This window comes from Lipophrys pholis (assembly GCF_963383615.2).
Source record: "Lipophrys pholis genome assembly, chromosome: 10".
Lineage (NCBI taxonomy): Eukaryota > Metazoa > Chordata > Actinopteri > Blenniiformes > Blenniidae > Lipophrys > Lipophrys pholis.
The window spans coordinates 16194005-16217758 of NC_137640.1; the positions used below are offsets into that span (position 1 = coordinate 16194005).

A 23754-nucleotide genomic window follows, 5' to 3' on the forward strand; every position below is an offset into this window, starting at 1 on the left:
AGACAGACTTTAATTTCAGCCTGTTAATCCACAAAGAACCAGCATCAAATAGTTTATCAATAACAGTGGTTTTCTGCGCTCCTCATCTTTATGTAGCGGTCCCATTTCTGCTCTAATGTCTTCCCACAGTTTACAATTTGCAGGTAATTTTGAGTTTCATCGCGAAACTTGTTTCCACATTGCATGCAGTTCTCGAGAGCCAACTAACAAGATTTAGCCAGGAAAGAAAATCAATAATAGGTGACAAATACCAGCTCCAGTATTTCAATTACCATTATTTTCAATCAAGCTTATTTAATTGTCTGCACTCTGTTACAAACAATTGTATCTCATACTGGAGTTGGAAAGAATATATTTTCTTGATGTCATCAATATTAAGTGAGGACAAGTTTGAAAATTCAGCTGTAAAGACAATTAATGGAGTATCATATAAATCCTGTGAGGTATTCATGTAGGCTGAAACTCATTTATTCAACAACAGTCTCTCATCAGCAGCTGCTCTCGGCATAAAATTCCCCCTCGATATATTCACATGTGATCTTACATATAGACACAGAGGCAGTAAGAACACCACATCTTACCTCTGAGCTCCTCATGTTCAACTTCTTCGGATTTCTGTGACCCATTAATTAATTTTGAACATGGAAACGAATACATTTATATGTCATGATATCTTGAGAAAAAGACGTTTGATTGAGGAAACCTCACAGGAGTAAGTAACTTTTGTGTATTGAGGCAAATGTTCATGTCGTCTTCATGGTGATTCATCAGCACGAGATCCAGAATACAAATATTGTGACAAGCACTTGTGTTTTACTTGTGCTTCCAGTTCATGATCAGTTCATACATCTTATTGAGTGGCAGGAAACATGTATTGTAGTTAATCTAATCTAATGTCAGGATGACTGTAGTTTTATGTAATGCTCTCATTAATACATTCCTACTACCTAAAAGTTATCTTAAAAAGCTGTAAAACAACCTACATTACATTATACATTCCTAGATATTCGAAATGTTTAATTTTGAAAACACATCTGTACCAGTAGGAAATGGCCATTTCACACAATCATTTGTAACTTATCATCTGTTAATAACATTTTACAGATTCTGCCATTTGCTGTCTTTTTTGAAAAAATGTTCAAGTCACGTGATGAACCTGCACCTTGGTGTTAGACCCGCAGATAAGAATGGTGCTATATTTTTAGAGGGTTTTTGTCATGATGCCCAGGCAAGGTATTATCATAGATATGTTTTTTATCCACGCACACATTCGCACAGTCTTTTCTCAAAGAGAGTTTTTGTTTCTTTTGCTGGTCACACATGAGCTATACTGTACAACATTGACCCCACAGATCAAAAGTGGTACTACTTCATTTGTTATGCATCTGCAAGCTACGGATAGGTACCATATTACACATGTAATGATGGACAGAAGAGTTTCATGAATAATACAGCTGGCGTGTATTCAGATGTCTATTCCTAGATGTGAAAGGGAACTGGGAGATATGGGTTGACACAGACAATGTCTCCTGTCGAGTCCAGGCTTTCTTGGATGTTTGTACTGCTTGTTCTGCTGCTCCATTGGAGACAAGATAGTCAGGTCATGTGAGAAAATGGAAAATTCTATTACCTTTGAGAAAGAAGTCAAACTCTGCAGATGTAAAAGAAGTCATCAACTGACACAACCTCCAGCAGTTCACACAAAGAGGCTCGTGTGAAGATGTGATATCTTCTGTGCCGTTGTTAGATATGTGGGCAGAACATCAAGTTGAGAGCCACCAGGTAGTACTGCTTGATGATTTCAGCGTACTCAGCATTTATCAGTTCCAACAGTATTGTAATCTATGACCAAGGACCAAGTGGTGCTGCAGCCAGTGTGTTCAGTATGCTCTCATATAATACAAACATAGATCTCTATCTGTTGATCAAGACCAGGCCACTACAGGAAACCTTAGTTACATCCTTGTCGTACCGGAATGTCCATCATGTACATCTGACAGCAGACTCAGTCTGAGCTTTGGTGGTATGATGACCATCGACATTCAGAAAACACATTCCTGGTCTGTAGACAACTAGTTTCTCCTCACATCAGTAGAGAACTGGAAGCTTGGCTTGATGTTGCTCCGCACCCACGTCTCATCGACTGTGAGCAGTTTCTTTCTGTTAAGAAAAAAGTTATTTCCTCAGTTTAACTTTTTCTTCCTTATGTCACTTGGAGCATCAAAAAGTATTTACTGGTCTTTGGTTGTTCTGATATCACTTCACATCTTCTACAGCAGCATCCTCTTCATGAGGAGAACGTTCTTATTTGTGTAACATATCTCTTCCCAGTTCTGTCATTTTAAGGAGACCTGGGGTGGCAAAGCAATGCTGACATCAATGCCTTTTCATAACAACTCATGCTGCTTTTCTATGCAACAAATACTTTAGGCAGCTGAAATCATGAGCACATCTCCCTTGATTTGTAATTGTACTTGTCATCTAAAGAGCAAAAAGGCATGGAAGACAAGCATACGCTCTAATTACGCAGAGATTTCAGTCAACAAATGCTCTCAGTTGGTTGTCAGGGAACAGCAGCACGCCAATTATGGAGTTGTGTGCCTGTACTTTTGAGCTCGCTTTGCACAAATGACACAGTCAGGGTCCTTGGAGATTAGCAGGAAAGTGTTGCATTTTAGTCAAATAACCAATGAATAAAAGTGCTGTTTCACTGAGGTGTTATATTTGTCATCTTGTGTGGACATTACAATTTTTGTTCCTGCAGCTGCCATGTAACTATGTGTGTGTTTGGCTTACAGTGCTTCTAGTTACAATAAAGAACTCAGATGATAAATAATGCAAAAAGCAGCATTTATCCAGCAGCTAAAAGTGCTTCATATAAAATATGTGCATAATGTGACATGAGAACGTCCATGCGTGCACAAGGAGAAAAGAGTTTATAATCCAACCAGTGCATTATTGCTACTATATTTGACTAGTAATCACTACACCACTGAACATATAATAACATACATTGGACCTTGTAGTCTTGGTGATGTACTTCTAACCAATTAGTTTCTCTTTCTGTTGTCATGATGTTTCTCTTGAGCACTTTTTTCAAGCCACATCAGTCCATCCCCAAAAATATCAGTTCCTCCAGTTTAAAAAACAAAAATCCTAATATCTGTCCAAAATTCTGTTCAGATTTTTGGGGAAATTTTCAGTCAAAACTGCAAAACCTGAACAACACATTTTTTCATAAACCACCTGCTTCTAATATATTTGGTAGTATTTTTGCACTCACTTCCATTTCATATAATTAGTTCTTTAATTAGTATTGCAAAAACTATTAATTACAGTATTAATTGAATTGCAGCTTTAAAGTAAGACAGTTTAACTGTAATGTTACATTTTCAATTTGCAGCACAAAAACTAGATAAAGTTGTAAATTATTGCAGTAATTGTTACTGTTTGAGCTCCACCAATGAGAGCATATTCCCATTACTTCTGTTCGAAAACTGTCCAAAGATATCCTAGGGTTGTTTTGCATCATAAAGATGCCCAAAATGCTAAAATAAGTTGGCACGAATTTTTCTGCAAACATTTGGTGAACTGTTATGGGTGGCCATGTTGGCAGACAAGATTGTTTTCTCCATACTGTAAAACCTTCTGTCACGATATAGTGGCAGTCCGATTGACGTTGCATGTGTGATGACTACCAGTCTGTCCTGTGAATGAGGTCATTCCAAAATATGAAATGACTTTGGGAAATGTGCAGGCACTTGGTTAACGATATCTCAAATAATAACTTGTGGTTGGGGTCTTCATTTATGATGCCAGAAGGTTGAAAGTTACTGGAACAACTGAGAACATTCAGAAAGCATGAGTTCAAAATGCTAAATCACACTACAAAAGGAAATTAATGAACTACTATTACTACTACTACTACTACTACTACTACTACTACTACTATTGCTACCAGGTCCACTACTGTTATTAATATGTTATCAACAGTACCATATAAACTATAAAAACACTAATGTCAGAGTCAATACAAATGACAATAGCAGTACAGAGCTCTATTTTGGAGTGGACCTCCCTCATTCAGGTCCACCCCTCCACCCTCCCAAACTGAAAGTAAATGACTAAACTGACCGATCAAGAGCTCCTTATCTTCAGCACACTTTACAGTTCCAGACAGTATATTTGGATTTGTTTAAAAGAGCAGCAGCATTTTTTCTCGATGTCCACCCAAAGGGGCGCCCTGCAGCCTGATTCTTCAAGACAGCCCGTCTCACCAGAAAACGAGCTGCTCAAAATCAAAGTGTTGTACACAGAGTTTCAATGCGAAGTTACAACAAACTGATATACACAAAAATGTCAAAATAATTAGTTTTACTGTGAGCAAGAAATTAATGTCACGGTTTATCTGTGTCTCACTGGAGCTGCTTCAAACACTTAATGACATATCCTTTTTTTTTTTTTAAATAGAAACATAGGTAACACAGAAATGGTGCCGTTCAAGCAAACTGAAAATTACTTGATTACATTAGAGGTGAAATATTTAAGGTGTTTATTTGGAGACTTACAGAAATTACATTCAACTTTTCAGTATGAATACAATCTGTTTGCATTAAATGATAATGGAACATAAGATATTTTGGATCAAATGTTAATTGAAAATAAAATATGTTTCGATTTAATGTTCATAAAATATGAAATATGTATGGATTAAGTGATCATTAAACATTTAAAAAAGAGAGTAAAGGTAAAATATTTATTTTCACCTTGAAGTACGCAAACTTCAATTTGTCAGAAACCTTGCCTCATTTACAAGTCTGCAGGGTTCAATTCCCCCCAAAAGTGTAATCCATTGTACATGGAAACACAATCAATTCGTCCAACACAAGCAATTTTGAAAGAATGAACTCATTGTCACCCTCTCCTCACAGTTTTGTCTTCAACACTGGACCTGCTTGATCTAAGTGAACCTGGAGAGAGGAGGAACCTTAAGGAGAGGAAGAGCACCCTGTCATCCCGCAGTGACGCCCAGAAGAATAACTCACACAGGAAAAAGACGGATGAGACCGAGCTGATCCAAGTGGAGGTCGAAAACACAGGATCAATCATGCGAACCCCAGAGAGGGCATCATTAGACTCAGGTACAGACAGACCACTGAGTCAGATGGTCTGATTATTGGCTAAATGTTTGAGCTCACAGAGTACTGGTTGTTATATTATACTAGTGATGTGAAAAGTACCAGACATACCTGGTTTGTTTATTTAAAAGAAAAAGGGGAACACAGATGTTTTGTAGTATAACAATTGGCCATGTAAATATGAGTTATTTCTCCAGTGTAGCAATTATTTTGTGAGGGTACATCAAGGAAATTGAGCTGATATAACAAAAGTATAGGTGGATGAAAACCAGGCTGCTATGCTCATTTGTCCCACTGTGTAATTTAGAAAAACTAAACTTAGAATGGTTCAAGACATCTGTGACAACTATGAGAGTATGCCCCCCCCCCCCCCCCCCCCCAAAAAAAAGAGAAAGAAATGACTATCTTTGTTACAAGATATTTCTACATTTCCATCCTCACAATCTGTCACAGTAAGTGAGAGGCTCTAGAAAAGAACAATTTTATGTGTGCACTGTATATTGTTGCCATGCAGAAACAAAAATCTGATGAGTATTTCATTGTAAGATGAAGCTGCTGCTTATATACCGTCAGCATTTTTAATTTATAACATTTCAAATAATCTTTTTGTGATAAGCTGCTTCATGCTATACTTCACTGAGTTTCCCAGTAAAACAAACCATATAAAAAAATGTTTTATTTAACTTTCACGTAATTGTGGGATAGTGTGTCACAGTTTATTGTAATAATGTAACGCCAACAAACTAAATCCATGTTTGTTTTGGAGGCAGCCTCCAACCTAAGTAAACATTTCTCATATATTTTCTTTCGAAATAAAATGAATGGGAACAATGTAATATTTTCCCAGTGAGTCAACAACAAGAATGTGTAATAATATGAAGTCTCCACCCCTCCCAGCCCACCCCTCTTAAATACCCCTAACAACTCTATGTCCCATCACACTCAGAGGTACAGACCTCACACTCGCTTAAGATCGGCCACAGAAGGATTGAGCCAATTAACCATAATGATAATGATTATCTTTAAAGACATTTTCAGAACCTGGTCAATTAATTTCATATTTGCCAGATAAAAAGCTCAAAGCCCTCAGTTGTAAGTAATCATACAGACAGAGTCACACTGTCTTGTGTTAAATGATTTGCCGAATGAAAAGCCAACAGTTTTGTTTTTGTTTTTTGCTTTTTGGAAAAACACCAACTACTGTATCATCTGGCTGTTTTTAGCTCACTTTATAAAAACAGACATTTCAGTGAAACTGATGATGCATCAAATGTATTTCTGTCTCCAAATTTAGAAAACTTGAAAGATTACAGGTTATTTTCAAGGTCGCTGATATTGCCGAAGTGGATGATAAATTAAGTTGTTTTGAATTTCCTTTTTGTGTTCAGTTGGGATTTTTTTGTTTTGTTTTGTTTTATTGTATTGTCTTCCATATAATTTCATTATTGTCACCAGTTACCATTGGTTCATTGGATAAATGGGAAGAGCTCAATCCCAACCCGGAGAGAAACGGAAACAGAAAGTGGAAAATGGAGAGACGACGTTCTTCTAAAAATTCATCCAACGAGTTTTTGTGGTACGTTTTTCATATTGTCCTTACCTAGTTTTTAATGACTTACTGACTGAATTAATAAATAAATAAAAAAAAGTCTACTGTAAAGAAAAAGAACCTTCCTCTTCCTCTTTAGTCTCAGTCATAGCAGGTGGCTGTTTTTATCTAAAAGAGCTCCCAAAACGTTGGGGAAAAAAAAAAAAGCTGTTGTTCACTCCCTAAACTGCCATGATAAAAGACAAGCTGGTGTATAAAAAAGATCTTCCAGCAGCTAAAGAGACAGTTTCCTCCAGGAATAGTTGGCAAGCAGAATTCGGCTAACCCCATCTGCTTGTGACGCTCACTAAATAATTGGAAGTATAACAAAGTCTATTATTGATGATCCCGATTTGTAACCATCAAGTTGTTCATGTGTATGGAATTAAAGAAAACAAAAGTAGCCATAAAATGTCCAAAATCAATTCAATGTATCCTGCAATTAATTTTCACATTATTAGTTTTAACTGCAAATATGTTTTTACTCTATATTTCTCCTAAAATAGGCAGATAATGATGAAGATAGTAACAAATGGCAAGTGAAAGGAAAATACAAACCATACTTAGTTTTTTTCTTTTATACTCTCCATTAGGTTTTCTTCTTCATCTGACAGAATGAACCAAACAGCTTTAATAACAACTTTGAGAATAACTTTGAATGGCACGCCAAAAGAAAGTCACATGTCATTTTATGCACTCTCACTAAGCTTGTCTTTCAGACATGTGGCCTATGCTGACTTATAAAAGAAACCATTCATTGCATAATTGGATGGGGGCAACACTGAATGGAAATGCTATTGAGCGATCCAGCCCATAAAGAATTAATAAACACTGACTGATTGGGTTTTGTTACACTCAAACAAATTGCTTTAAAATTGAAACCACGGGCCGGAATGAAACACAAAATACATTCAGGGAACTAAAAGTTATCAATCAAGAAAACCGACATTTAAATTCAGCTCCAACCAACAAAAAAATTATTTAGCTCCAACAAACAAAAAAATTGCAAGACAAAGTTCGATAAAGGCACAAGTCACAGTACAGGAAGAGTGTATTAATTTCTGCAGCAATATATGTTCAGGTGCACAAGAGTGTTAAACGAGCCACAGTGGCATTGGCCTTTGAGAAGACCAATGCTTTTATAGCATTTGTAAATCTTAACAGTTATCAAATTGAACCACATATCTAATTTGTCTCTCACCTTTTCCTAGGTCCATAGATTGTAAAAGCCAATTAGACGTATCAAATAAGAACATCTTGGAAGCAAATACCAAAGTCGAGCCGGAGTCTGCCCTGGCATCACAAGTAAGTACCCAGTATGACAGCAGCAGGCAGTAATCACCACTATTGTACATAATGTTTACTCTTTGAAAGTCACAAAGCTTCACACAGCTCAAATATATTGCTCTGGCTGACAGTTAAGATGGTATTTTAATATCCCAAAATCATAAATGTACCTTTTTTTAACAGCTGCATGTTGTCCTAATATCAAACTTTGTATCTAATAGGACACCCTTGTTGTGTGTGACATTTTTTTGTCCTAACACCTACAATTCTTCCATTTCAGCTCAACAGGCAGTATATTAGTGGAAGACATGTAAGCCTCCCTACCCGTCCTTTCATATAACATTGAAAGACATGTGCATTTGCACCCGCAGAAAAGCACACACAACTTCAAAGATCAAAAATATGTAATTGTATTCATGTCGAATACACCTTTGTGAAAATTGACACACACTCTTGAGATTGTTCTTTTGTGGTGCTTCGAGGTCCAAATGTCAAGTGCTTTCCTCCTTAGTTGATGTCTCTGTGTAGGTCTGCATAAGGGGTCTTGTTTCCAGACACCATTATTAGATTAATAGCCTATGAATTATTCAGCAGTCTTACTCTGAGCCCATTAGCGTTGATCTCACCAAGCCAGTTGAGCATACATCACCTTTTAAGCACTCTGATAAATAATAGATTTGGGGTTAAAGATAGCTGTTTCAGATGGAGGGAAGTTATTGGCAAACATACACACCAAATTTGTTTCACTCAGGAGTTACATAGCCGCTTGTTGACAGAGATTCTTGAAAGAGTGGGTTTAGTTTCCCATCGAGAAAACACACACACACACACACACACACACACACACACACACACACACACACACACACACACACACACACACACACACACACACACACACACACACACACACACACACACACACACACACACAAACACTCACACACTCACACACTCACACACACACACACACACACACACACACACACACAACACACAAACACTCACACACACACATACTTACTTCTGGGGCTCATATATCAGCATAATGCGTTACCAATAAACTAAACTATAAACTGTATACAACTTTAATTGCAAAATGTCAACCTCCTACTGAATCACAGGGGCTAATTGTAACAACTACTTACGTCAATATACAAGAATAACAACATCATCCTGTACACATGACTTACACCACTGATTGATCATTGATGAATGAAGTCATTGTTATAGTGTTGTAAAGTCTCAGTATAGAAGTAAATGTAGACACGATCTAGTGTTTTGTTAGAGACTACAAAGGATCATTCCCTGTTTTACCACTGCGATGATCATGACAGTATTTTGTGCTGCATTTCTATCTGTCATTAGGATCAGTAGCTTGTAGCAGCAATCTCACTTTGCTATGTAGTGAGATGTGTTCGTAATATTTCTGAGCCAATCAGTGGGTGATCTCTGAATTTCTCTGATTGTAACACACTGACAGTGGCCAACTGCAAACACCTCTCATTGTACAACTCAAGACCACAGTTTTGAAAACAGGAAATAATGTTCAAGTGGCTCAACCTGCGGGACAGGCCAAAATCATAATCATGTTCATTCCCCTTTAAACAAAGTGATTTCCCAACTCCAACCTTAACTCCAAAACTGACCTTAACCCAAATGTATCATCAGCCCAAAAAACAAATCATTGGCCTATAAAATGACCCCAAAAGATTAATATATAGTGAAGTTTCCTCTCCAAAGACAAGGACAGACACTTACAAATGTACTTGTACAGCCTCTCTTCTGAGGTGGACTGTGAGATTTCAAACCAGCCGTTGGTTTTCATTGAGAAGTGAAATTCTGCCTTTTACCCCAGAAAACAGTCACAAGTGAGCAAATTGACATTCTTCTTTCATATATTTCTCTTTAAAAAGAACTATACTAAAAAGTATGCTGCCATTACTCATCTTAATTTTTTGTCATTAAGCTATCCCATGTAGTGTAAAAGCTTTATTCAGATACATGCAGCAATCAATTCATTCTCTAGTATTATATCACATAAGGGCTTATTAAATGACAGCTGACAGTTCACTGGACAAAAAATGATTGCTGCCAGACAGCCCAATTCAATAAATATCATTTATTTGTATTACAGTGATTTAATCTAGAATACAATTCTTGTAAAGTATTTTACATGTTAATAGTTACCGTGTAAACATTTTCAAATAGGTGCTCTACTAACTCATAGTCATCATCTGGAAGTATTCAGATTTCTATGTTATTAGGAATCATATAATATCTTAGACATTAGGTGTGCAGAACTATTTACACTGTGTACTGTGCACTTAAATTGTGGATGGCCCATGCTGAAGACTGCATCTGAATGCCTCATATAGAGAAGCACCAAAATGGTTTCTATACATTGTGCTTACTGTACCAAAAACATGGTTTAAACAGCAGATTCATTTACTTATTTCCTTCCTCCCTTCCTTCCTTCATTCCTTCCTTCCTTCCGTCCGTCCTTCCTTCCTTCCTTCCTTCCTTCCTTCCTTCCTTCCTTCCTTCCTTCCTTCCTTCCTTCCTTCCTTCCTTTTCGGCAAAATCTATCCAATTAGATATACAATATTCTATTTTTTACCCCACATTAAGTATTTTCAAAATTTGCAATATGGTCTCCAGGGTAGAAAGTACGGTTCCCAATGTTTCAATTTATCTTTCCATTTGTTCTATAGAATTTATAAAACACTATTCCAGATGCCTAAGTGAATAAATGTTCTCATGATATTATTAAACATAAAGACACTATGAGCACACAACTAACCAACCTAACCAACATCTTGTCTCGTCTCATTACACTCTGGCCTTTCAAGTCTTGTGTCAGAACAAACGTGACACTACTGCCTCTCCTACATTATAACTAAAAACTAGTAAAGAGGTTGATGTTAACTGCTGAAAATTTTTTTATTAAAATCAAGATTTCATGCAATAGAACTCAGCCAATTAGAAATCTTTTTCCTATTGCCAAATTTATAAGGTACATGGGGAATTGTTAAAAATGGAGAAAACCAGATTTGCAAGTAGGCCACAAAACCTGTTTTAAAAAGTGTTCCTTTGTTTTGGATGGTCTCTTTCTTCAACAGACCTCCTTTAACACTTTAAGACCAATACAAATGTGGTAAGATTTTCTGTTGGCACTGCATGCCTTGTGTTTATGTAAATAAGATCTACAAATAATGAAGAAAGCAATTTCCTCAGCCCATTAATAGTGACATTAGGTAACCTGAATTAATCTTGTATAATGGTAATTTGCCGAGATAGGTAATGACCAGCCTGATTGCCAAGCATGTGAAGCCAAAGGCCATACACATGCTGAGCAGCGTCAGTGTCTTTAATGGATTTGTTAGTCCTGGAATAGACATTGCCTGTGGTACTTACAGTAAATCACAGCCAAGCATGAAAGGGTATCTCAAAATCATTTACCCCTCACAGTTTCATGTGCAGGTGTAATAATAATGGAGTCAGGTAAACTACACCCCGTTCTGACCCTTTTAAACCACATGCGTGTAATTGGTCAATATCCATTTTCACAGCAGAGCTTCATATTTATACGTTTGTAACACAGAATCTGTTGCCATTATATGATTTTGCATGTGCAGGCTGGAGCGTATGGTGACACTGAGTAAGCGGCATGTTGTTCAGATGAGGAGCTGGAGTGTGAGGGTGCAGGTTGGGAGGAGGTGGCTGCTGACAAAAGTGATTCTGCTGGCCTTTCTAAGCTTGTCAGAGGCTTTGTTGAAGCAGGGATATTTACTTGTCCCTGAGAAAGCAGAGACGGCTGACCCTGCACACTCTCCCCACCCGTCTATCCTTCTGGCTAAGTGGAGTCGTCTGCGTGCGTGCGTGCGTGCGTGCGTGCGTGCGTGCGCGTGCGTGCACTTGAGTGTTTATGACTTGCTTAGTAAACGTGCTCTTTTTGCTGGGTTTTTTTGTTTGCCCATAAATGTTTATATTATGAAATGTATGTGCGTGTTTGTCTTGTGTGACAGGCCCGACTAACGAAGGAGCAGCGGTGGGGAAGCGCCCTTTTGTCCAGACATCAGTCCCTGGAGGAGGAGTTTGAGCGAGCCAAGGCTGCTGTTGAGGTAAGCACAGTGCTGCTTTGCACACCTCTCATCTGTCGTCTGTCAGCAGAGAACCTTCGCCACTTTTAATGAGACTTGGCAAGAAAATACTACCTAATTTTTCTAAAAAAAATTCTTTCAGACTTTCTCCAGACATTGTATTCATTAAGAACTTTTATTCAGGAATCAGGTAAAAGAGGTCAGGTAAAGGTGGACTTTGCTACTTGTTATCATATTTCACCTTGCTATGTTCAAGTCTGCAAAAAGCAACAGTCCGGTCAAATAGCTGCAAGTGAAAAACAGTCAGCACAAACTCATCGGCATTCAGGCATCAACAAACCTGATCACAAGCAGGAAAACTCTTTCAAGAACTAAAGTTTGTGGGATCTTCGGACCATGGCAGCTTTCTTTAGTATCACATTTCTGCTGTCTTTCCTACATCGCCCTGTGATTGCCGCTGGCTTGAATATCTGCCTTAAGCCTTGTAGTGATGGTTTGCCTTTGACTCCTTCAGCACCTTTTAATAACTTTGTCAAATGATCACTATTGATTATCCTATAATATCTTTGCGCCCGTTCATGCTTGCTGACGTGTAATAGTATGGCGTCAATCGACACTCTAAAGTTCATGAGGTGGTTGACCCAGAGAAATATTCATGATCGTGAGCTGGCTAACAATAGAGAGGTAAATGGGTCAGTCATTTATGCAACCAGACATCAGATATCACAGAGGAGCCGTGAAGCTCGAGTAATTAGACGTGGCTCAATTTAATGCTGTTTATACAGAGAGTGCCAAACTGAATTTCCTTGTTTTTTTGTAACAGTGACAATAAAAGCTTTCGATTTCAATTTCAATTTTAATTCATCGTAGGATTATGTATCAACATAAGTGTGTTAAGATGTGAAATATGCCTAATGTGTTTGTGTCATCAAGTACACAATGGAGTTTCATCATAATGACAACATGGAAAATACCCTGGAAAACTTTTCAATCTCTGAAAACAAAGCGCCTCTTGTTCTCTTTTGTACTTAAAGCACTTTCAATACCTTTCAGTCTTCAAACTCATAGTACACTAGGTTAATATTCAGGCCAGTGGAAAGATGAACAGAATGACATTGTGCTTTTCATTCTAAGTTTAATATTTTTTGCTTCTATTAATAGTAGGTTCTGCACTTTTGTGTGTTACATCACATACCAGATACCTTATTGGAGCCCAAAAAAAACCCTTGAATTTATATACTGGAGTTTAGGTAAAGGGCTTAAATCTGACAGTTTGTTGGGGGTTTTTTTGTGGGTTTTGTGATGAAAATGCTCTACTCTACTATTTAATGGACATTTCTCTACTTTCCTGGGTTGGTGTCACAATACACTGTTACACACTGAGCTATGTGCAGTGGCCAATAAATAATAGAGCACAGACAGTCAGACAGGGAGAAAGTCAGGAACAGTTGCAGAGGAGTGCACCAGCCCACTTGGGGATCCCATCCCAAACTTAGCAATGATGTCACATCTTCTGGAAACCATGAGCTGCATCGAGCCGAATCGCTGGATGGGTTGAGCGCACACATGATCTGGAGGCCATGTCAGTTATGAGTTTCTGAGATGCTTTTGGACAAGCGTGTGGGCATGGCGCATCGACTTGTGACGGTATCTCGATGCCTCAATCGAGCTGCTTTAGAATGCTGGCCTCTACTCCAGAGGGTCTCTAATGCAAGTGGTCAGCCATTTTGGCTCCAACTGCCTCTGTCAAATGCCTCAGTTACGTAATGTCCATTCAAGTAGCAGAACATATGCATGCTTTTTCATAATTATAAAGATGTAGAGATAGCACAGATGGCAGAGAGAAAATTAAATCAGCACATAGCCTGCCTTTCAATTTATTCACTTAGACCAAGCAGCCAAACGTGGGAAAATTAGCAACAGAATAAGTAGTCATTGAAATAGTTCCTGAAATATAATCCATTTTATAAAGCTGGCATGAATGAAAAACAATTATTTTTACGAATTGTGAATTAAAAACAAATACTGGAAAAGAATATTACAGCATTCAAATAAGGTTCCCCCTTTGATATAATTATCAAAAGCACTGGTAAAAAGATATTTAAAGGAAGTAAAGGACTGTCTTTGACAAATGAGAACATTCAGTACATCAGTCATTAAGCAGATGACAAGGTAATTAAACTTTATTAAACGGAACCAGCGGAACAGCTGCAAACTACATTTTGACATTGGAGATCTGTGTTTAGGCTGAAAGATCTGAGAAATGCTCTGACAAAGATGAAATGGAGGCAAGCGTGTGACCTTTTGTTTGATTAAAACAGAAAAAAACAGATTCACTTTTATCTTGCAGATACTGGTCTGAGGCTTTATTGGGTTAGTTTGAGATTGCAGAGCCACAGTTGCTACAAGTCAGAGGTACAGCCTTGTGATCAAAAGGTCAGTGGTTTTAATCCACAGTGCGAGTGGGGAACGTGTGGATGGTCACAGTAAATGAGTAATGTTTTCATTCCCCCAGCGGTTCCCATTAGTGTCTTCCCAAGCAGACCACAAAATATGAAAAATGTCCAGTGGTGGTTGAAAATTTTGATGTTGCTAATGCACAGGGTGTCCACAAAAACTTTGCACCATCCATTTCTTCAATCGATGTTGCTGAGTATGTCATAAATCCAAAGTTCAATATAACTGCAATGGCTATCAACCACATGAAAGTGCAAGGCCACATGTTTTGTCATCAAAGACATCTATACAGAAAGTAATCACATTGTCTGCCAAAATGTATTCATAACACGATGTCTACTGTAATGTATTTTATTCTTCTCTGAGTGACATTATCGGGGTTCCAGCTTCCTATTTGTGTCTCGCTGACCAAGGGCCTGGCTTGCACAGCACAACAGTGGGTGCCTCATTAACATTAAAAGACCAGGGCAGCCTCGCTCCGGAGATGAGAAGAGCGTCTTTCTCTTTTTTAGGAGGCCACTGTGTCACTGGTAAATAATGAGACTTTTTGTAATGTGAGCAACCTGGGCAACGTGGATAACTAACCCGTATTCATGAAATTGTTTCCCTACCTCCACTTAATGACTGATGCAAACTGATAATGTTAGAGCACACCTGAGATGTTTTCACAGGGATTTGAGGTCAATCCTATCTCGAAGTGTGATGTTTTGGACAATTGGAAGACATCTTTTTCCAGCCAAACATATTGATATAACAAAAGAGGAAATAACTATGGCAAAAGAAGAAAAGCTACAATTCCACAATGTCTATTTTGGGTGTAAAAAAGAAGAAATGATGAAAACTCTGACTGTATATATTTGAAAATTGTCAAAACAATAATACGATTACATAACAGGCCCAAGCAATCCATCAACCGAGCAATAAGGAGCAGCATTTGTGTGTAGAACGTTACCATTATTAATCTTAACAGCTGTGTAAGCCTACCATGAAAAATTGTATATTTTGTTTACCAGAAATAGCTCATTTGTGGACTGCAAAAGGCTTTCAAGCCTGGAGACATACTCTCAATTAACACTTTATTCATGCAGACAATTGCCATCAGAATTACTTGAGCAGAAGTAATTTCACTGATATATTTGTTTACCGGTAAATTGACACCCGGTTGATTTAATGGTTGTATAACATCCAAATCCAGTAAAATATTCATATTGGTCTTCATATTGTAAGTTACATACTATCTTTACTGCTTTACACATGCATAGAACAGGATGTGTGTTGACTAATTCACAGAAGTGTAAAACCCCCTTTTTTTATTTTTTTTATTAAAAGCATGTATAGAAATTTACATTATTAATTCTATGAGTCATTTGCTGTCACCCTGTGGTGCTCTTAAGAGGCAGACAAAAACTACTAAATAGAGTTTCGTAATTGAATTTATATGAGAATATTTACATAATGAGATGAATAACTAGGTCACAGAGCAAATAAATACTCTCTGGACTGTGAGAAATAATGCACGGTGGAGCAGTGGTGAGTGCTCTCACCTCACGATGTGACGGTCAGGGGTTTGAATACTGACTGGAGCTTTCTGTGTGCAGTTTGCATGTTATCCCCGTGTGTATGTGGGTTTCCTCCGACAGTCCAAAAACATCCATGTGACGTTCAGTGAGTGTCTTGTCTGTCTCTGTGTGTTTGTCCTGTGATGGACTGGCAACCTGTCCAGGTTGTGTCCTGCCTTTGCCCATAGTTAGCTGAGACCAACTCCAGCACACCAAGGGCTCAAGAGGGTTTACTATTGTTGATGTTTTAAAAGTAGGCGAGTCAGCATTAAATTCATCTATGTCACAGAATCACTCAATTTGACATTAAAAGTGTCCCTGGATCTAGACATAGAGCTACACATGTATTAAAGGTCCCTTATGAGTCTGATTAGAAAGGCTCAGGGGAATCACTAGCATGATTTTCACATTCAGATGTTTTTGGGGCTTTTTTCTAAATCCAACTTTTTTCTACAATTTCTGCCTTGCCTTTATTTCTTTTTGGTAATGCACTTTCTGCCTGGGGTCAACTGTGAAGTGTCAGCTTTAGGTAATTCATCCAAGTGTCACCAGCCTGCAATTACCTGCCATCTCTCACCGACAGGGGCCCACTCTGGCTGCAATGTCAGTCAAAAACGTCATCTTGTAGGGACGAGAAGAGACTTTTGGCACAAATTACCACATTCTTACCGTAGTATCCCCTGCCCTTGCTTTCCTCAGCGATATAATAGATGCAAGCATTTACTGTACATATACTGATGAGTTTCTGACTATTGTACAGTTCCAAATGCACACGGGGCTTTTCTGCTCTATTTGGCATTATTCTTTCTGGTTGGCTCTGCCTCTGACACGAAAATAAATAACTAAATAAATAAGAATCATGCAGTTAGCCAGCTGGAAAGGATTAAAAAACTGTGGCAACTCAATGCACACAAGTTTTACATGGGAAGCAGTCACGACATTAAATGCATCTGTAGTCACGATCATGCGCGCCTGGAGCACTCTCCAAGAAGTGTCTGTACATATTTACAACAGTGCATGAGTACAAAGCCAATGGGAAAACAGATAAGTCATATCTACTTGTGGTAACTTAGTGAACTACAGCAGTATCAGTAATTTGTGACTTATTGTATTTGGCATGAGTAGAGAGAAAACCAAGATTTGGTTTGTAAATATAATTTGGCAAAGTACAGTAGTTTGACATCTTGAAAATGATTGACAAACCTGAGCATTCACAGCAGAAACTCTGAATTAAAAAAAAAAAAAAAGAGAGTTTAAGGTTTTTTTCAACTTTAATTAGCATTACCTTAATTTCATACTTAGGCCTTAAAACATTTCATGAACAACCAATAGGATGCATGCATTTGTGAATGAAAGTTGAATCAACAACAAGAAAGTTTTCTTTAAATGATTTCTTTAAGGCAGAGCGCATTCAAGCAATTAATGATTAATATAGACCATTTAACAGTGTGTTACACAATTAAATTGATTTTGGATCTAATCTTCACTGCATCTTGGAGCCAGACTTGTTAATAAATGTTTTTATTGCATGGCTCAACTGTGTGATTGAACAAGTGTTATCAGCAGAGGAGTGAAGATACATTTCATGTTTTGTGATTGTGTGAAGTGAAGAAAGCACCTTCTGTGATGACAGGGACATAAAGGCTAAATCTGAACAAAATCCAAATAATAAGACAGAACTCAACACAGAAATCAATATCTAAGATGTCATCACTGCATTTTTAATAAAATATGAACGCTATGGTGTTGATGTTTTTCCCAGTGATCTAACCTATAGGCTACAGAATAAGGTCATATTTTCAAATTCAGGTAAAATTCAGGCTTCTTTTTTTTTGAACCTTTAACTTTTGACCCTCATATGTCATTCCAATGACTATATCAACAACAAACATTTGTCTGACTCTAGTCCTTACTGGCCATATGTTTCCCTAATTGTCTGTTCCCTGGTCAGCTCATCATGATCATGGTCTACAAACAACATAGGGGAGAGTGGGGTAAGATGAGACACTTTACTTATGTTGTCCTGGAGGTAAGGAAAAGGGACACAGAAATAGAATAAAAACATATACGTTTATTTCAGGATGTCTGCTATCAAATGAAATAATCAGAATGCATCTCTGACAATGCTGCCCACAATAAAGACTTGTCAAAAAAAGTGCCCCTGTGGCTCAACTTATCCCGGGTTAGTGGTAAGTTGAACCACATTAATGGGTAAGTTGAGCCATCTGGGAGTAAACTGACCATCTGAGCATACTGTGTAACAAAGTTATTATGAACTTGTGGGAACAAACCACCACTTGGTTTAAAAACCATTTATTCAAACCAGCTCATCAATATTGCAACTGTCAAGGTTCAGGTGGAATATGAAATGTTCTCCCTCCTTCCTCCAACGTTTTGAGGTTGCGGTTGCTTCCTCAGCACATCACTCATTGGGAAAGACGTCTCATCCTTTTCCTTGAATGCAACAAGAGGGTGAAACCATCACATGGTCATCTAGCTCCTCCTCCACCTCCTCTGAAAAGACACTCTTTGCTTCTGCTGTTTCACCTTACAATACCTTTTAACTCTCTTTGCCTCCCTCTTTTTCATGTACCTCCTCAATGTTGACTTGTCAATATTTCTCTCTGTTATCACTGATCTGATGGACTTTCCACCCTTGATATCATTGGCTTCTCTCTCCCTCTCTTCAAGGGGTTTTGAGTCCCAGTTTGTTTTCCTCTTTTAGATTCTTGACTCGATGCCTTTTCTTCAATGGTTAACATTACAAACACACCAAACCAGTTAAGCAAAACACATTTTTTGGTCTAAAACAAATACCGACCTCATCTCCCATGTGCTTCTCTGCATCACAACAACAGAAAAATGATGGGTGCTTCCAGAATGTATGGTCATATGATGAAATAATCTGTATGGTTACATAGGTACAAGGGGTGGGTCAACTCACCCTCTGGCTCATCTCACTCCACTCTCACCTACTGCCCTCACTTAGAGCTCATCAAGGTCAGGTCAAGTTCAAATAGACATTTGACCAAACGTTTTAAAGTTATGACATGAGGAGGACTCATCATCCAGACACTGCTGTGATTAACACAGTCAGGTGCACAGCGGAAGCAACGGCGGCACTGTTGATTGCTGGAGTACACAGTCATTTATGACAACAAATGCACTACATGTGCAAGTTGGAAATAAGACCGGTTTTGGTTTTAGTAAGTATTAATTTGTTCACTTCACTTATGGGACATTATTAACCATAACACAGGATTAGATTTTTATTTTTGCGCATAATAGAAATGCAAATTAGCTGAATAAACTAGAAGCCTTTTAAATTTTCACTATTAGACTGGTTAATGTCAGCTATTTGCTGTTGCTGTTCACCATTAATTCTCTTATACCAAGCCTTTGATCTGAGCAGTATTTATAATCAGGACACAGCACAAACCTGTTGTTTGTTAAAACAGTACAATCAATGTATTTATTATGGCCCCATTGTTCTAAAGGGTTGCAGGTTTTATTTCTGATAGAAAATGAGAAGCTTTCTCGGCGGTGAATTGGCATATTAAACTGATGGGTTATCTATCTAACCTTCAAGCCTTTTGGTCAGCTAATTGAAATGCCAGAAGGGGGAAAAACAACCCAAATGTCAAGCAAGTAGAGACTTCAAAGTGAAAGTTGGCAATGGGTGATTAAGAAACTACACAAGCACACATTTTTGAGAATACATAACATACATGTTGGGGTTACTAAAAATACAACTACTGTAAACTGTACTACTAAAACTATCAGTTGTTTAGTTTAGTTTAGTTTTTTTTTTTAGTTTAGTTTAGTGTGTGTGTGTGTGTGTGTGTGTGTGTGTGTGTGTGTGTGTGTGTGTGTGTGTGTGTGTGTGTGTGTGTGTGTGTGTGTGTGTGTGTGTGTGTGTGTGTGTGTGTGTGTGTGTGTGTCACACAGTTGTCAGGAGTGAGGAGTTCATACGTTACAGCACGTCATGAAGCCAGCCAGACGTGACATTTCCAACAACAGTATGATGGGAAATTACAAGAGCTATTGTTCTCATGCACGCTAATCATTCATTCCCTCCTGTCACTCTCGTTTACTCGCCCTCCACCCAACCTCCCCCCTTTCTGTTTCTTCTCTCTTGTTGCCTGCAGTCGGACACCGAGTTCTGGGACAAGATGCAGGCAGAGTGGGAGGAGCTGGCCCGACGGAATTGGCTGACAGAAAATGAGCAGGCACAGATTCCTTCCTCCGTATCCCCACATGAAAAGGTGACCATCGTTAAGATGTTACCCTCAGTAACATGCAGTCCTGCAGGGTTTTAATGCATTCCTATTTCAAAACGCCTGATATATGATAAGTGTTTCATTATCGTGGACTCATTACACTTTTCTGAAGAAACCTTTATTAAATTCAAGAGTGTGGGAGCATATACAGTATAGCATGTTGGATTGTGGTCCTACAGGTTCAGGATTAAATTCATCTACACTTTCGATTACCTGTGCAGAGGACCGCTAACTAGTTTGTGAATAATACATGCAGGACTGCATTTGTAAAATGATCTACGTATCATTTGAATAACACAGCAGATCTGGGCATTGCACAGACCTTTAGTTGTCCCTGACTGGTCAAAGTGAGGTCAACATATTGATGCAAGACAACTGCTTTGCTTTGATTTTGAAGGTGATGACAATATTGTTTTTTGTTTGTTTGTTATTTTCAAAACACATATTTTCGATTTCCAGGGTAATTCAAAGCAAAAAAATGTCTTCTCATGATCAGTCCCAAAAAATAGTTAATTTTAGGTCATGGTTAAGGATCCTGTTGAGAAACTATGAGGTACGGATTGAAAATAACTTGCTTTAGTAATCTTGTGAGAGACCTCTGCTGAATAGAAGCTTCTCAGTCCATGCGGGATAAAAACCAGTTTTTATGGTTGTTTTTTACATTTCAACTTAAAAATAGACAATGCTATTTTCATTTGTAGCTAGTCAATGCTGATGTTAACTTCTTGAACTCACATTCACCACAATGGAGCTAGCAAGCTTACAAAGATTATTCAACTTAAGGTCTGGGAGAGTTTCTGAATTTCATTAAGAAATTCCCTTCTTCTTCCTCCTCACTCAAGTTCCAGACACTCAGGATTTGCTCCTGGGCCAGTCAGGGTTGAATAGGCGTGATTTATAGTGACTGTAAGCGCTTCACTTTCAGCCTGTCACTGTTCTAAAATTGAATATATGTCTACTAGTTTAAATTGGTGTTTTTTATTTGTGGGGTCCTGAATTCTTTAGGCAGGTTACCTGCTCAGTTCAATATGTATCTTTTACTTTTACCAAAGGAATAACCAGACGTCAGAATAGATTGAATTCAGAAAATGGAATTTCTCATATGTATGTGATTGAATACGAAATATATATTAACAAAGTTAAACTCTCTTCTTGTGTTTCAAATGAAGGGTCACTCTTTAACTAAATGGTACATTTTCCATACAACTGTCTTGTGAAATGGTTAATACATTATAAATGATAAAACTTCCGTGCTCAGAGCTCAGTTACACAAAAACACTGATACTTGTTTAAAGTATTTTTCATTCCGGGAACGCGCAAAGCTTGGGAGACCAACAACTTAATGGCCACTCCCTCGCAAATTCACTCGGATTAAGCCGAAAGCTGGACTAGTTAAATCAAATCTAAAAGTCCATTTTGTTAATGATGGCAAATGATGGCACAAGTCCCATGTGAACAAACGGCTTGGCAACAATTTCCAGTTTTGACCGCTTTACATGTTTTTGTTTATTTAACTGTTATCTAAATCACATTAAGTTCAAAATTAGATTAGATTCATGTACTTCGATATAGGAGGGCCCTTTAAAATAAGATTTGATGCTGTCCAATCTATATGTATGAGTTCGGGGGGTCAGAAACATGTGGCGAAGCAGTAAACTTCAGCCATCAGCTGACCTTCTTTTAGCGGGAAATCATAAGAGATCAGACTTCTGGGCTTTCTGATTGATCCCAGTGCAGAGTCGGTTCTTAAGGAAGAAGCAAGTTCAAAGTCATCGCACTCAAAAGCATGCAACACACCAGGGTAATCACCATTTGAAAATGCAAAGTTTAACATTTAAAAAGAACAGACAAACCCAAGGAGCTGGGCCCAGGTTTGCTGTGAAGCAGAAAAGATCGATTCCTATTGCTGGTGTTTTGCTTAAATATACAACTGCACAGGACTGTTGCTTTGTTTTGCATTTAAATATGAAGCAAGGAAACTGACATTGCCACTGTCCCTGTTTTTGTTGTTGTTGTTTTTTTGCTGACAGGGTTACTACTTCCACACAGATAATCCTTATAAGGACTTTCCTAATGCATTTGAAGAGGGACTAAAGAAATCTCGAGAGGGAGACTTGCCAAATGCTGTGCTTTTGCTGGAAGCTGCTGTCTTGCAGGATCCTCATGACTCCGAGGTGAAATCATTTTGTATACACACTAATATACTAATATACATTGTGTTGGGTTGTTTTTTTTTCATTATTAAACTCACCAAGTTAAACATCAAGACATTTTCAAATTCAAATGTCATTCAAGTAGAAAGGATTCACTCTCAGTCCACAGATAAGCAATAACAGCCTCTGCACTGATCAACTAGAATGAATCAGTCTGCCTTTTCAGCACAAACTTGAGTCTGAATCCAACCACACTTACTCTATCTCATGTTGCGAGGAGCTACAAAGGAAGAGTGCCTCACTGGCCACAGGCTGCGTGAAGCAAATTTAGTAGGTAGCGCCCACAAGCTGAACACTGATTGCCTGTAAAGGGCAAGGGATTGAGTTTTTTCCCCATCATGTTCAAAGACTTGTTTACTGTAGCAAAAATACTCAACTTGGTCTTGATGAGAATTTCCATTTGCCCAGTGAACTGAATAATAGCTCATTCTGCAGGTTTTTTTTCCTTCTTTTTGTACTCTCAACATTTCAAAAGAACTGACCTCTTTGCGAGCAGGAAGAGCAAAGCCTTCATACAAAGTACTTTCTGAATCCCCTGGAATATACAGAAATGTGCCAGTTATTCCGAGGAGAGGATTATCCTGCGGTGTATGGAACTAATACGATTCCAAAATTCCCTCCTACGGCGCTTAGTGGCTTATTGCCCCACTGTGAGGACCTCTGAATCCTTCAGAAACAATTTTGCCCCTCATTCCAAAGACTCGAACAAAAAGCATCAGCCGAGATCAGCTTTAGCGCAGGTTAGGAGTGCCCTTGCAGTCACAACATACAGAGGAGCAATGATGTAATCTCACATTTCTGAATTATATGTGAATTTTATCATTTATTATTATAATCATTATTATTATTATTATTATTATTCAACTTATATGTAATAATAATAATGTTATTATTATTCAACTTTTCAGGTCTAAATGAATTGAGAATTCATCTATTCACTTTTTGAAAAAATAAGGTTGTTTTATCTAATCATCTATGGTAGCTTATATAAACAATAAGTGTCATTCTAAAGTTTGACACTTTAATGAAACATTTGAAAGTATCTAAGGATAATGAACTATTCCAAGCACTTTGTTAGTGTTAATCATAATTGCATGTGTCCCTGTTTCACCTCAAAAAAGTGTTGGAT

At 38.0% G+C, this 23754-nt stretch overlaps 1 protein-coding gene across 1 annotated transcript in view; it reads left to right on the plus strand.

The window, feature by feature from the left end:
- Nucleotides 1–23754, plus strand: part of pex5la (peroxisomal biogenesis factor 5-like a) — a gene marked incomplete at both ends in the record, with an annotated part of 81045 nt that overhangs the window by 48769 nt on the left and 8522 nt on the right. Inside the window, 7 exons of the mRNA XM_080473133.1 lie at nt 4932–5141; nt 6594–6714; nt 7938–8031; nt 8294–8323; nt 12042–12137; nt 20281–20397; nt 22443–22586. Coding sequence (XP_080329259.1) covers nt 4932–5141; nt 6594–6714; nt 7938–8031; nt 8294–8323; nt 12042–12137; nt 20281–20397; nt 22443–22586 — 812 coding nt within the window. The remainder of the gene's footprint in view (nt 1–4931; nt 5142–6593; nt 6715–7937; nt 8032–8293; nt 8324–12041; nt 12138–20280; nt 20398–22442; nt 22587–23754) is intronic.